Source organism: Penicillium angulare, assembly GCF_028827245.1.
Source record: "Penicillium angulare strain IBT 27051 chromosome Unknown utg000002l_segment0_segment0, whole genome shotgun sequence".
In the NCBI taxonomy this organism is placed as follows: domain Eukaryota; kingdom Fungi; phylum Ascomycota; class Eurotiomycetes; order Eurotiales; family Aspergillaceae; genus Penicillium; species Penicillium angulare.
In genome coordinates this window covers 327932-341692 of record NW_026623161.1, presented here as the reverse complement: position 1 = coordinate 341692, position 13761 = coordinate 327932, and the positions used below count along the sequence as shown (strand labels likewise).

The 13761-nt window shown below is 47.0% G+C and overlaps 5 protein-coding genes across 5 annotated transcripts; 2 read left to right on the top strand and 3 right to left on the bottom strand.

Moving 5' to 3' along the window:
- Positions 1 to 330: 330 nt before the first annotated feature.
- Positions 331 to 1433, bottom strand: N7478_001591 (uncharacterized protein; the record flags this gene model as incomplete). Its single annotated transcript, XM_056917806.1, has 3 exons — positions 331 to 835; positions 885 to 989; positions 1081 to 1433. The coding sequence occupies 3 exons, from the start codon at positions 1431 to 1433 to the stop codon at positions 331 to 333; spliced, it is 963 nt and encodes a 320-aa protein (XP_056783417.1).
- Positions 1434 to 1846: 413 nt separating this feature from the next.
- Positions 1847 to 3012, top strand: N7478_001590 (uncharacterized protein; the record flags this gene model as incomplete). The annotated part of the gene is made up of 4 exons (XM_056917805.1): positions 1847 to 2338; positions 2423 to 2482; positions 2539 to 2706; positions 2764 to 3012. Coding segments are annotated over 4 exons (969 nt in total), but the record flags the coding sequence as incomplete, so codon positions are not given.
- A 983-nt stretch (positions 3013 to 3995) lies between these two features.
- N7478_001589 (translation initiation factor eIF1) lies at positions 3996 to 4815 on the bottom strand (the record flags this gene model as incomplete). The annotated part of the gene is made up of 4 exons (XM_056917804.1): positions 3996 to 4219; positions 4280 to 4372; positions 4476 to 4553; positions 4788 to 4815. The coding sequence occupies 4 exons, from the start codon at positions 4813 to 4815 to the stop codon at positions 3996 to 3998; spliced, it is 423 nt and encodes a 140-aa protein (XP_056783415.1).
- A 734-nt stretch (positions 4816 to 5549) lies between these two features.
- Positions 5550 to 6353, bottom strand: N7478_001588 (uncharacterized protein; the record flags this gene model as incomplete). The annotated part of the gene is made up of 6 exons (XM_056917803.1): positions 5550 to 5618; positions 5692 to 5708; positions 5774 to 5871; positions 6014 to 6030; positions 6088 to 6119; positions 6317 to 6353. 6 exons carry the CDS (start codon positions 6351 to 6353, stop codon positions 5550 to 5552), a joined length of 270 nt encoding a protein of 89 aa, XP_056783414.1.
- Positions 6354 to 8313: 1960 nt separating this feature from the next.
- N7478_001587 (mediator of RNA polymerase II transcription subunit 12) lies at positions 8314 to 13083 on the top strand (the record flags this gene model as incomplete). The annotated part of the gene is made up of 2 exons (XM_056917802.1): positions 8314 to 8929; positions 8987 to 13083. 2 exons carry the CDS (start codon positions 8314 to 8316, stop codon positions 13081 to 13083), a joined length of 4713 nt encoding a protein of 1570 aa, XP_056783413.1.
- Between the last annotated feature and the right edge of the window lie 678 nt (positions 13084 to 13761).

Sequence of the window (13761 nt, the reverse complement as noted above, 5' to 3'; positions counted from 1 at the left end):
GTAGTACAAAAATATAGGCAGATGACAGCCAACTTTGTAAGCAAACGAAACCGCTGATTGAACATCGTAAAAGACACCCTCATGGTAAAGGAAATTGGTGACCAGACGTAAAGTTGTATCTAGAACACAGAGTCAAAGTCGTAAGAAAGGTGAACCGGTGCTCACAATACCCGTAGTTCAGATTGCTTGCCTTGGAGCAATATAGATGAGCTGGGCGTCTGCCACAAGATCTTGGCTGCGAGTCATAATTGATACAGATGCCGCTTTTCGGGGATTCTGAAGACAGTGAAGCCTCGTGGTAGAGTGTTGCTTTGTTGGTCAAACGAACGGTTACTGATCGCCACCCATGGTCTTCTTCATGGCATCAATCCGTTCCATAGGGGATAGACCCGGTGCGAAATAAGGATCACTGTTCAAAGTCTCAAGATCAGTAGGCTTCGTGTAGCCCCAGACCCGCCAACCACTGCTAGTGCCGTTCCAACGGATCTCCTGAATGACAACATATTCTTCACAATTTTGTTCTTTGGTAGGGGCCTCGACTTCTGTTCCCCCAGGTGTCCTCTCGCGAGATGGTGTAATCTTGCTCATAGACTGCCGTGAAGTCACTCGCAACACGATCTGTCGGATGCCGGAGTTGGCAATTTCGGGTAGTGAGGTTGCGCGGTCTGACATAACACGGATACCGGTGAAGCAGGTACTCGGCCCGCGAATCCATTTGACGAGCTTCCAGGAGACCTTTTGGTTATGGGGGCGGCTTTCAATCTGCTTTAAGAGGGTTTTGGAAAGGCCATCTCCGCAAAGACGACGAAGCCCGGAAGAATCACCCCTGACAACACTGATGAGCATTCGTAACCAACTTAATAGAACGGAGGTCGTAGGCTTACCGTGCAAAAGCAGTGTACATGTCGTCATACAGAAGACGTGCGATTTTCCGTCGTTCCCTCAACAATAACGGAAAAGTGTTATCTTTCTTGCAATAGATAATCAGACTGCCAAAACATTAGCCACGGATCGACTTCCGACGAGCCAACAACTGAAATTTCAAGATTACCCGTATCCAAGTGGGATTGTATCACTTACCCCATTAAATTTTGGAATGAGGAACGTATCCAAGCCCATTCCACCTGCCAGCGTTCCCGTGGACTCTGGAAAACCGAAGGCAGATCTCTCCACAAGGGCCGTACGAAAGTTCCCGGTAGAAGCCCAATATCATTTGGTAACTGTCCATTAAGAGCTTCCCTTGAGCGAGCCTTCATCGAGGGCCCTGAGGAGTTCTTGGGCGAAAAGTTCATGTTTTTGTAGGCCCATTGTTGCGATGTCTGGGAAAAGGGCCGGGATTGGCGAGGTGGATGCGTAAATGTTTGTGCTATAACCGAGTTCAGGTACTTGTTGTTTGTGACTTTGCACCTAGGCAGGTAAATTGGGGAGGCCATGGCCAGTCGCAGCTTCAAGCGGTGGAATGCGTGTTGAAGTCTGCGAAAGAGAAATAAAACCCGAGGGTCACGTGCTGGCCTCCGCAGTCTCCGTACACAGATACTTGGAGACCTAATTACTACGCCTCCTCTCCCTTCACACTTAATGTCCTGCTCGGCTGAGATCTAGACCTCCGATTATTTCTGAGAAGATCTTGTTTGACGCAAAATTAAACCGCTTCACAATACACATCAGCACCTTCCTATTATTCCTGTTATTCAGCCGTTAAGGGGGACTCGACAAAGTTGACTACACCACCGCAGCTCGACCCACATTGATATCTGTTCTACCTTATTCTTTTTATACACTCATCATACAAGCTTGCGTGACGGCCGCATATGCCGTGGCCGTGTTGAAAAGACTGGCTCCCAGACGACATGGCTCTCCTCCGCCCTACTCTGTCCCTGACCAAACGCCTCGCGAGTCAAACTTGAACCTCATACGATCAACTGCCCTCCCAGAATTTCTTCGGACTCCGGCCTCATTCCCAGAGGATCGAATTGCCAAAGAAGTGACTTCCGCTCTGTCCTCCACGACCCCCCCCTCTCCGTCCTCAATGCCTCATACCCCGCTGGGCAGTGATGCTGGTCATTCTGCTACTTCACCGCTTCATCCGCGAGTCGCTGTTATTCTGGGGGTGGACCGTAGGTGGTATATTCCTCTGTTGGTTTGTCGAGCTTTAAGCACGCTTCCTGCGGCATGGTGGGGGCTGCGATGCGCTTTCACATTTTTGGCTGAGTTATTACACATTCGTCCGGGGATGGGACGGGAGGGCTGGGCGGCAGCAATTGTTGGTAGTGTAGGGCAGGAGTGGGATGTTGAGAGGAGGTTTCGTGTTACTGAAGTGGCCTTGGCCATTATGTGGGTATGAAGATTCTGTCCAAACTATATCTCGTCTCTTGGCCTTTGGAGGGGATGCTTTGTATGTACTAACCTATGTTCTTGTCAGTGCTGTGCATCCGCATATCTTTCTTATTTTTTCGCTGATTGTATGATGTCTCGATGGCAAGTCTATCTTTGGGTTTTTTATATTTAACTGTCTACTGATACTGATGACTTGGACAGGCTTCTGAATTACACCCCGCCAGCTGTTGTGATCCGTCTTTTGACAACAAATGGGTTAATTGCATACATCACCTCTTGGGTTCTTTATCTTTCCGGTGCATCGTCCGATCCTCGCCTTCTTCTACCAGCCTGGATTTCCATAACCACTGTAAGAACCTATCTGTTCCTGTTCATTGTTTTTACTGTTGAACGACACATACATACATATACTGACATAGAATGAAGTCTCTCACATTTGTTTACCATGCCACACAGAACCACGCAACTATCAAGCGCGAAACTGCTGCGTCCTTATTGGTTGTCTCTGCAGCTAGCTTCATCAGCATGTCCTCACTCTTACTGCAGTTGCATCTGACTCGCGAAAATGAGCCAGAGGTCCCCGTCTTTGTGATCACACGAAAGCTATGGGACTGGGCTGTTACAATATTCTTACGTATGCGAGTTGCAGATGACCGCATTGCTGGTGAACTGTAATTTGAGGCTCTTATCATTTGGCGTTCTTCCATCCTTGGCTGCCATGTTCCTTTTTTTTCACGCGCCGAGCGCTTTCATGTTGTACGGATGTAGGTTCCTACAGGCTCTTGGGCTCAGAAACAGGGCTGGGTATATATGATTCTGAGAATTGATATCAGCCCCACTCACGATACCATTTCGCTCCGTGGGTATTTTAAAATACATTCTGCATTGTACAATCTTTGGCTGGCGAACCCTTCAAACTTTCCCGTGGAAACAATATATCTAACTTTATGACTTGAACATCAGTCTCTACACTTCTGTGGATTTATCCAAGCTGGTGTCCGGGATAATCTAAGTATAAGTCTTGATAAAAAAAGATACTGATATAGTGAGTAATTCCTGTTGTCTGAACCTAAGACTTGGAAAGTTGATTGGAAAAGCAATAAAGGATAAAAACGGTAGGGACCGACGACAATTCGGTGGACCTCGTTGCTACTCCCTACTTCCGATTCCGTTTGACGTCGTTGGAGACGTCAAAAGACGTAGACAAACTCGTCGCCTATTTAACGCAAGGAATCCTTTGAACGTGTAAGAGGAAATTACAGCAAAGGGCACACATGAGTGACGGGATAGACCATAAGAAAGATGGAAAATACGCAAAACAAAAGATAAAAGACAAAAGATATGCTGCTTAAGCAGATATGGGTATCTCCAACGCCTCGTTCCATCATGATCCTGTCCTAGCAAAATGACACGCCAATCAAAAGACACATTCCCCTGTCGGTAGTCTCGAGGTTGATTGATGATGTTGGAGCGTCTGAAGCCGGCGAAGGCCCAAGTCTATTCTGGCAGGCAGAGGTGTGGGGAAAAGTATGCTATTTCGCCTTTTAAATAAAATCGGTAAGGCGTAAAGCTCACAAATGCGGGAAAGATAGACTGGGAAGGAAGGACCAGAACAAGGTATGGTGATAGGCTTAGAAACCGTGGACCTAAACACATTATTAGTCGATGAAACCATTTGAAAGAGTGTAAGGAAGGCATACTTTAACGGTAGCAACCTTGATACCGAGGCCGTATTTAGCCTTGTCCTTCTCGGTCATGCTTTCAGCCTCAGCTTTGGTAGGTGGGCGCTTAGTCAAGAAGTCGTGGACATCTTTGCGCTGGTCACCTTGCAACTGAATCACCTCACCCATTTCCTCATCTTTAACAATGTTGCCGTTGCAAGCTAGCTAACAGTCAGCGTTCGAGCGAAAATGGTTTCGAGACGAGGCGGGGATGAACGAACCGTAAAGACCCTTCATACGCTTCAGAATCTTCTTCTGGTCATACTTGGCTGGGAGACCCTGGACAGTGGTCAAGGTCTTGCGACCATTGCGTTCTGGGGAAGACATAGTAAGTATGTGTTGACAATTGAGAGGTGGGATTCCCAAGGATAGCATCGTTGAGAATGCTGATAGGAATATTCAAATCGAAATACATACGCTGGATACGAATATGGATGTAGTTTTCAGTCTTGGCGTTAGACCGGCCGGAGTCCTCTTCGACGTCGGCGAAGGGGTCTGTCAAAAATGGAATTAGCTTAGCCCAGAACGAAATCTCTACCCCGCCATGGCGCTTGGGAGCGAGCCTGGGATATCAAAATCCCATATAAGGTAGCCAGAAAGTCTCTCAAATAAAATGAAGAAAAACTCCATGTTGTATATTGTTCGATTTCCGGGTGCCGACTGAACGCGAAGGTGCGTTTGAACAGGCACCTGTGGTGGTATGGGGGGGATGGTGGCGACCCAACTTACCGAAGGTCTTGAGGTTTTCGATGGACATAAACTCGGCCTGTGATCAAAAATAGCCCTTAAAAGCGGTGTTGATAAAGAGAGTTGGGTATGAGAGTGAGTATCTCTCTGAAGCGGTTTGAGCGATCGGAAGGACGTGTAAGAGAGAGCAGAGTGGAGTGAGGTGGGTGAAGAATCAAAGTGCAGGGAGCGGCAAAGGTTTCTGTCTCAGTGTGGAGAAGGCGGTGTGGTGACTCAGCGATTGCCCCTCCACATGTGCCCAGGTGGTCTCAATCGCACGCGCATCTATGGATCAGGCAAACTGAAAAGTCGCCACCACTAAGCAAATACATATATGGATGGGTAAGATACAATGAAGACATGAAAAACTATGTTCCTGCAAGTATTGGGTACTTATATCGCAGGATACCAGGAGATATAGGCTTATATTCTCAATTAAGGAACCACGTATACATCACTATAAATTGGAATGGACAAATTCAATAGTATTATTCAAGGATCCAGATTTTAAAATATGGATGAATATTCAATTAACAACATACCGATACAGCAAATTAATCCAAATCTATCACAAGTCCACCAGGGTATTGGTACAGTAGAGGCTGACATCAATCACTTCCAAGATTCCGAGGCTAGGTTCTTAGATCGCTAATACTCCGTCAGAAGTAGATTTGAAACAGCGATTCATTTCCCTTGGCTTCGGCGAACTTGAGAAAGGGGGTGAGCTAATGGAAAGGGCTCGTGGAAAGTTCGCGGTAATCGAGGTCAGGCAGATGGCATAGCAGCGGCGGGCGCGGTCTTTCCCTGTGGAGGTAAAAACAGAGGGAAATATGTCTAAGTGGGATATTTGGTTTTATTAGACAAGCAATCTCATGAAGGAAAACTGTGGACACCTAGGGGAGCTCACCACAACGAGAGCCATCACTGGAGGAAAGATGGTTAGTATATCGAGACCTCGAGCCAAACCGCAGGTAATAGATTCAACATACAAGACATGAGGACCGACATGTAAGCTGGGGTTGCAGCCGTTTTCTTCTGTTCGGTGGACTCGCCGAGCCAACCCTGGAGCGAAAAGACAAAAGCCACCCTGCGGAGGAGTTAGAAGGGAAGTGTCCCTATTGAGCTTATCAAGGGAAATTCCTGCTCACCATCCGATCATCCTACGCCACAGTTCATCCTGTATTAGCAAAATACGTAGCATGGCTTTGGCCTGGGTGAAATTGTCTCACCTGTTCCGAGTGAACATCTGGGCAAATGTCAGTGCATTGCTCTGAAAGCCGAGTTCCATCAATCATCCACTTACCGCCGCCATAGGCATTGTGCTTGACATTGTGCCTATTATATTTCTCTCGCATTAGATGACATGATCTAACAAGCCAGTGTATGAGCCATGAGAGACGGGGTGCGAAACGTACTCGACATGTCGGCCTCATTCGCGCTCTTTGGCGGGTCAACATAGGGGATCACTAAAATTCGATGCTAGATTAGCTTGTGCTCCAAAGACAATAGAGAGTCTAGCGAGATTAACTGACCGAGATCCGCCCTCCTCATATCCTTGTTTGACGCCATGATGGATAGGGTTCAAGTTGATGGTGACTTGGGGGAAAAGCGTGGGAAAGCCTCGCAGTTCCCCAGTGCCAAGGCCAAGACCGCCAGGCTAGACCCGAACGGTGGAGAGCTGGCCATTGTTGAGAGACCGACTAAAAACCTCCATAGAGATATTTCCTTACTCGGTTATCTCATAATTTAAAATTCCAGACTTCTTGGTGTTATTAAGATTGATTCACTAATTAATTATTCTTTCGATTCCTATGATGTGTTTGCCGGGATTAAAACACGGTCGGATAGCCATAAAAAGACCTTCAAGTTGGTAGTATAGTTTAGGCTACAGATGAACTTTGGGGCACATATGCAGCTGCCCAGGTGTGTGGCTTTGTACTATGCGTACTTATAGATCTAGATAATCTTGCAAATTGATTCCCGCGTCTCACCAATAAGATGGGTTTATTGATGTCTGTAGTATGTATCTACATGGATATTTCTATTTCTCAGTATCTTTTCCAAGATTCAGGGCTATATTCGTGGCTGCTGCTCCATACTCGATCTATCTAGGTAAAAACGAGGCCATCGGTCCCTGTAATATTCAATCGTAGTTTCCAAAGTACCTAGTACATCGTATGATGCTCAACCTATGCAAAGCTTTTGTAGAACAAAGCGAAAGTGGGCCGATGCGGAATGTGGACACTTCGGAGCGATACATGCAAGGCGGCTGAAGGGGTAATCTCATACAGGCCGAAAGCAGGTTTGATAGGGATATTTCTTTTCTTCGTGTTAGGTATCACAAATCGTGGATACCACATATAACCCTGGTAGGAGAGAACAGTCAAGGAAATTCCAACTATCCCGAGTGAATTCAGTACTTAGTAGTACTCCGTACTTACCGTTGACTCTATACAGATGCTAGTGTACCACACCTCGGATGTACGGATAGTGATTATGTATCGCCGACTCATTCAGGCAGGGAGACGCGACAGGACTGGGTCCCACATGGCATAAGGAGAATGAAGAGCAAAAAACACCTGAATCCCATGAGCATGTAATTTTCCTGGAGAAGCTGTACGACATCCCTGTTTAATGTACTCTACTCGTGTGCCAGTGAACCTCAGGGCTCTTCGAGCACACAGAACAGAGTAGGTACCTAATAAGTATATAGGATTATGCCCAAGTAAGAATTCGCCATTCACTGGGCCGTTCAGAGATTAAGATCCCCACTTACAAGGACAAATGAAATTTATTTTATCGGAGTATATGTTTTATACGGAGTATCAGCAGTGTATTTACTAGAGACACGGAATAGATTGTATGTCACATCCTCAATCTGGAGTAGAAGACGGAAGGGGGAGGGGGGAAAGGGCGAGAAAAGCAAACAAGATACTAGTTCTTCTTTGCACTCCTTTACTTCTATTCTTCTCTCCCCACCCCTCCCGGTTCAGAACAGAGAAAGTGAATGGGTTGCAAATATCACACCATATCCCCCCCCCCCCCTCCCCATTCTTGTGGAGAGTGTTAGAACCGTCGATCCCAAATAGGTGGATCCCCGTCTACGGAGGAGCACGGAGCTGATTTGGCCGGTGACTTACGTTATCGCTTCCCTTCCTCATCAACACCCCGATACCGATAACCTTGATCTCTCCTTATATCAAGCCAACATCTCATTTATCTTCATCGCATTGAACTCCTTTATATTCGATCCTTCCTCTACTACTGTTTGAACTTACAACCATCTTCCGCCCAACACCATCTGGAGTCAACTTTCCTCACGAATCCATTACGCCGTTCGCCCGATCAATCCGCTCGCTCGTCAACCCACATCGATTTCTGGTGATGGGGCCAGATTCACGGTCGTTTTGCTTAATCCGCTCGAATACCCCGGCGCAGAACAAGGATTGTTAATCTTTAGGCTCTCGTCTCATTCCCGTTTGCATGATTCCAATGTACCATCACTCGAATAACACATCATGAGCCTAAAATGATACCGCATTCTTCTGCTGGTGGCCAATCGTGGGGTCACCCAATGCGAACACTCAATGGTGGCCCTGGGAGGATTGATGTAACACAAGTGTCGGCTCAATATGACCCGCCGTCCGTGAGCGCGTTACCGCCCTCGACCATCTCGCATTCTCAGCCGCAATCCCAAACACAGACGCGCCAACCAGCAGTGGTTGACCTGACTGGTAGCGGATATGAATCGCATGATAAAGAACCACCGCAGAAAAGGCTTAGACTAGATGTATCCAATGGTCTCAAGGCCGGCGATGCGGGTGTACCCGCGAACGGTGCGGATATGAGAAACACTCCTGGTAGCGCCAGTTCACGACCTCAACTCTCATGGCGCGGCCGGCCCATGTGGTCATTTCAAGCCGTTGTCTCAGAAATTCCGGGAAATGATTCACGGGGCGACAATATAACAAGCTCTCGACCACCCTCGCCACCCCCTTTCCCCGCCCCGCCCTGGAGCAATATCCCGTCTCATCAATTGGGAGACACCGGGTCAACCTCCAGGGGAACATCTCCGGAGAAGAAAGTTCAAACAACGCCTTATCAGATCGAAACACCTTCTGTAGCCCCAGTGCTTACGAGAGATAGTAAGTTCATCTACTCCAAAAAAAACACATGGCCATATCGCTGATGATGGGGTTTAGATGTCGCTGATTTCACTCCATGGACTGGGAACCACCCGGAGGATATACTGAATGAACAAACGGCTAAGCAAGGCTATTATGATCGGACTCAGGTTTCTCAAAATGAATCAAACACTGCCCGCCCTGCGTTATACGGGCAGTTGAAACATCGAACAGGTCTGCAAATGCTCTCCGCCGTGTTTTCCACTGCCCTAGAAAAACGCCAAAATCATAACACTGTCCATGCTCCGTCCACGTTCAAGCCCCCTCCAAGAGTTACACTGACTGACAACAAACGGGAGGCCTGGCTCCGAGATCTTGCCAACTCACATGTACCACTACGTCGGTTAAGTCGAACCATCCCCCACGGCATTCGAGGCAAGGTGCTTCTGGACCAGTGTTTGGGGAAGTCAATCCCGGTTGGAAGAGCAATCTGGCTTGCAAAATGCGTAGGTGCTAATGAAATTCGTGCCTTCAAAAGGAAAGGAACAAGTGGTGCTTTAGCCGTGGGCTTGGAAGCGAAATGGGTGCGTGATTGGACGACTAGTGTACAACAGTTTCTTGAGAGTGTTACCAGCGCACCTAAGTCACCCGGTTGGAATACAAAGATGATATATGGGATTGGGTTGACTGCTCGCTTGTTTTTCGAAAATCTTCTTGATCACGATCATTTTCTTGAATGGTTTCTACTTTCCTTCGAATCCGCATCGCTCGCAACTGTCCCTATTTGGCTTTTGATGCTTGGTATCTACTGGCACAACGTGATGCGTTATCGACGCAGAGGACGACGACTGGCTGAAATATTACTCGAAAAGCTTCGCCAGGCTACTGAAGCCAAATTAGACACCCTTAAACCGCTCGTCGACAGGTTGTCTCGTTTTGTGAAAAAGCTGGCCCATGAAAACGCTTCATCATTGGTTTTACCCAACTCATGGGGCATGTATAAAAACCGGATCACCTCATGTCTTGACCTGTCTCGCACTCCGGACCGAGCGTTGTTACAAAACCTCACCGAGCGTAATGCACGAGTAGAAAGACCTCAGCACCATAAGCAGCCAATACAACGCTCCGCTCACCAACACATTATTCGTCTTCTTGACTCTGTTCACTCTGCATTGGATGTTACCTCAATATCTGCGGCCTGTTTGGATGCGATTGACGATAAAGCCATTTTGGTTTCCAAATTGCTTGAATGGATTGCTACTCCATTTCGCCACGGAATCTCTCGAGTATACGTCGGTTCTCGCCTTTTGCGGAAGTGGAAAGCAGCAGGTGTTGATATAGATGGTCACGTACTGACTTTTTTGTCTCACGTGGCCCGCTACAAGAATCTAGACGTCAAGAATGTCTATCATACCATTTCTGAACTTGTCAGGTCACAGACATTTTCGGTTGGCAGGTATCTTCAATGGCTGATGGCCAAAGGTATCACCGATTGTTCTCACATCGAATCTTTACCAACACACCAATTACCTAGTGACGTTGTGTTGATAGCACAGCTTCCTCTCGGTCGCCTCCCTGAACATGTCAAAAACCTCCGTAACACCTTGCTATCTCGTACTGGGGCTTCCGTTGCGGATGAAGCAAACATAATTTCCAGCGTCAAGGATTTGATCACACGATGCCTACCAAGCATCTACAAAGTGGACGCTCCTGTTCAAATCTCACTCATTTCGTTGCCGATGGACCTAAGTTGGACCGTGAAGGCGGAATTGAGCCAGTGGTTACGATTAGGCATAACCGAACATACCCGCAGTGTCTCAAATTCGACTACTCAAGTTTCATTCCCTGGAGACCTCGCCTCCCCGGTCTCGATGCTCACACCCGATGAATTTTATAATGTCCGTGACATTTTAGAAAAGTTTGGTGACATCTCCATATTGGCGGATGTGTTAAAGGTTGCTTCAAGCTCTGACAATGCCACTGTCCTTGCATCAGTTGCTGATACCACAAATTGTCATTTCGATTCATTATCTGTGATCGGAGCGACGTCGCATTTGTTTCGTAAACTGGTGGATGCGTATGCTAGTATAAAACGATCCTGCGCGCCGAGTCTTGATCTCATCTTTTCATTGATTGAACTTGGATTGCGTCTCCCCACTGAACTTCATACAGTTGCGATACTGCGGCAAGATCTCTCTCGAATGGAGAACAAGGCCGTTTTAGCTGCATCGTCTCCGGTTTCTGATCACATTCCTGATTCCCTCGGTGATGCAGATCCTCTTTTCCGGGAGAAGTTAGATCATTTTCTATTCTCTGGTAATGTCATGGACGAACCGACACTGGATGCGATCTTCGGCACATTAACAAAAAACTTGGAATCCGAGACGAACAAGACGAAGCTCTCAGCTAGTGATACCTGTCGATCCTTATCTCAGCTACGATCATTCCAACCAAAACACTTTGATGGAAAACTAGCACGCTGGATCTGTGATCATCTACGCTCTCATGACCGTTCAATTCTGCTCCGTGCTATACCCTTTCTCATTGGCGTCGGGTGCGTCACAATCCGATCATTCTTGTCTCTTCTCAAGAGGATTAATCACTCCACGTCTGCAAGCACTGAAACCACAAACTTACCGGCGGATTTTGTTCAGCTTCTTGTCTGCAGTGAACAAAATAGTTGCCTCGACCTGGTCTCCTACAGATTTAATTTGGCACGATCAGAGTTCCTAGTCAAAAATTGTGATAACGTTCTCGACGTAGTCTGTGATGCCGCCACGTTTCTTCGTACGTGCGATGGATTCCAACATGAGGACCTTGACGCAACTCTTGTGCGGCTCTTACGAGAAGTTCTTGTGCGAAACCCCAATTTCCTTGAACAACATTGCATGAAAAGTCTGGTGAACGAATACCCCGCCGCAATCGGTGCGCTTCGAAAGGCGCTTGACAGTTTATTGGGGGTTGAATCGCAGAAAGAGCAGCGAAACGTCATCTTCGAAGTTGAAAATCTTGCAAGTACAACAGACGACTTTTCCCTCCCATTTTGTCAATTAAAACTTCAAATCCTCTTCCATGAAGATTCAAGAGATGAAGACCGTAACTGCATTGCAGATGCAATGTTCAAAACCGCGGTCTCTAGTTCAGGCGCCTTGAAATCCCACTGGATCGACCTCGTTGCATTGATGAATCCGGATGATGTTCGGCAAATTCGTGAACGTGCCGAAAAAGAGTTCTTCTCTATACCGGTCATGGAAGACGAATCAGAGAATGATCATCCTTCGGCGGCATCAGCGGCAAAAATGTACCTTACAATCATTGAGGAGCTTGCCAGCAGCATTCCTGATGTAGGGACTCCCTCCCTTGCACCTGTACTTGTGGAGAAATTGGATGCGCTTTTGCACAAAGTTGTCGCTTTGCAAAACAGCTTTAAATCCACAAAGAATCTTCGAAATGCATCTGTTGGTAGTCAGGAACGACCGAATGTGGAACGATCTCTTGCATTTTGGTTCTCGACTCTTCTTCGTATGGTGGTTATACATCGCGCCTCGTTCATGCACCCACCTGGTGTAAAGCAATCCCGGCTTTTAATCATCATATTTTGTATTGCACTCTCTCGACTTCCCAGCGACATTCTTGGCTCTGACGACTTCCTGCGCCCGGTATCTTCAAACAGTCATACCTCCCAGCCAGGCATTATGTTGCAGACCTATGCTCTCGATGTCGCCGCATCACTCATTGATGGGTTCCCGGATGAAGTGCGTCACCAGTGTTCTCGATTTCTGAGAGAAAAATGCCCACCGTTCGCTATTTTGCAGAATGATCCCCGATTTGTCTACCTCCTGGGCCCAGTTGGAGACCTTACAACGACCAACCTTCTGCAGTCAACATCTGCTCCATCCCCAGTGGCATCGGGCGCCACCCCTGGCTCAACTGCTAACGTGAATGCTCCTTCTCACCTCTCACAACACCCTGCGACACCATCTGGAACGCCTTCTGGCATGGCTGAAACTGCCAACTTCACGAGTAATCGATTTCGCCTACAGAACCGGGGTCGGACTATTGGGACATATCCAATACGTCCTTGGGAGCTTCTCGAGGATGCGGCTCCTTTTGTAAGCGCGAATGACACTGCAGTAAACTTGAGCTATTTCAACGCTCGACGAGTTCGAGTTTGAGTTGAACTTACTCAAGGAACTTTCGGCTCGGCCATTAAGTTTGCAAACTTTTATGTGCATCAATCTCGTTGGCGCAATAGGATATCGTTCCCGTCATGATCAGCGAGGAAACCAAAATTTCTACCCGACTAACCACATTTCCAACATTCGCATTGAAGTAATTTGTTGTTGAAATACTTGAAAGATGCAGCTTCATCTTTGTTCATAATCCCTCGATGGGGTTTGATGGCGTGCTAAAACTCGCATATTGACGATCTATGCCCTCTTCAGGGTCGTTTTTCTTTGTATATATTAAATTTTGTCCATTCATACCAAGGCGTTGACTGGGATAAGGCAGCATCAGCTCGGGATACCAATTGCATTTTTCTGAGGTTCAAAATTCGAATTTCGCAAAACTAATAGCGTTTGAGTATGACGGTTTATCTCCAGGGTTGAGAATAACCTGCCTTGTCAGATAACTATAGTATGTAGGTAAATCTTAGGGAAACACTACTACTGGCGAGCCTTCTCAAAATGCGTAGGGCCCAAAGGCTGCGACTGACACAATGCTTTTTACAGAGGGAACCCTGTACGAGTGTTTTAATTAGATTGAGCATAAGGGAAGAGAATATAAAAATATTTTCTGCTGCACAAAAACGCGGACTAAGAATCGGTCGAATGTATATATACAAGGAAACG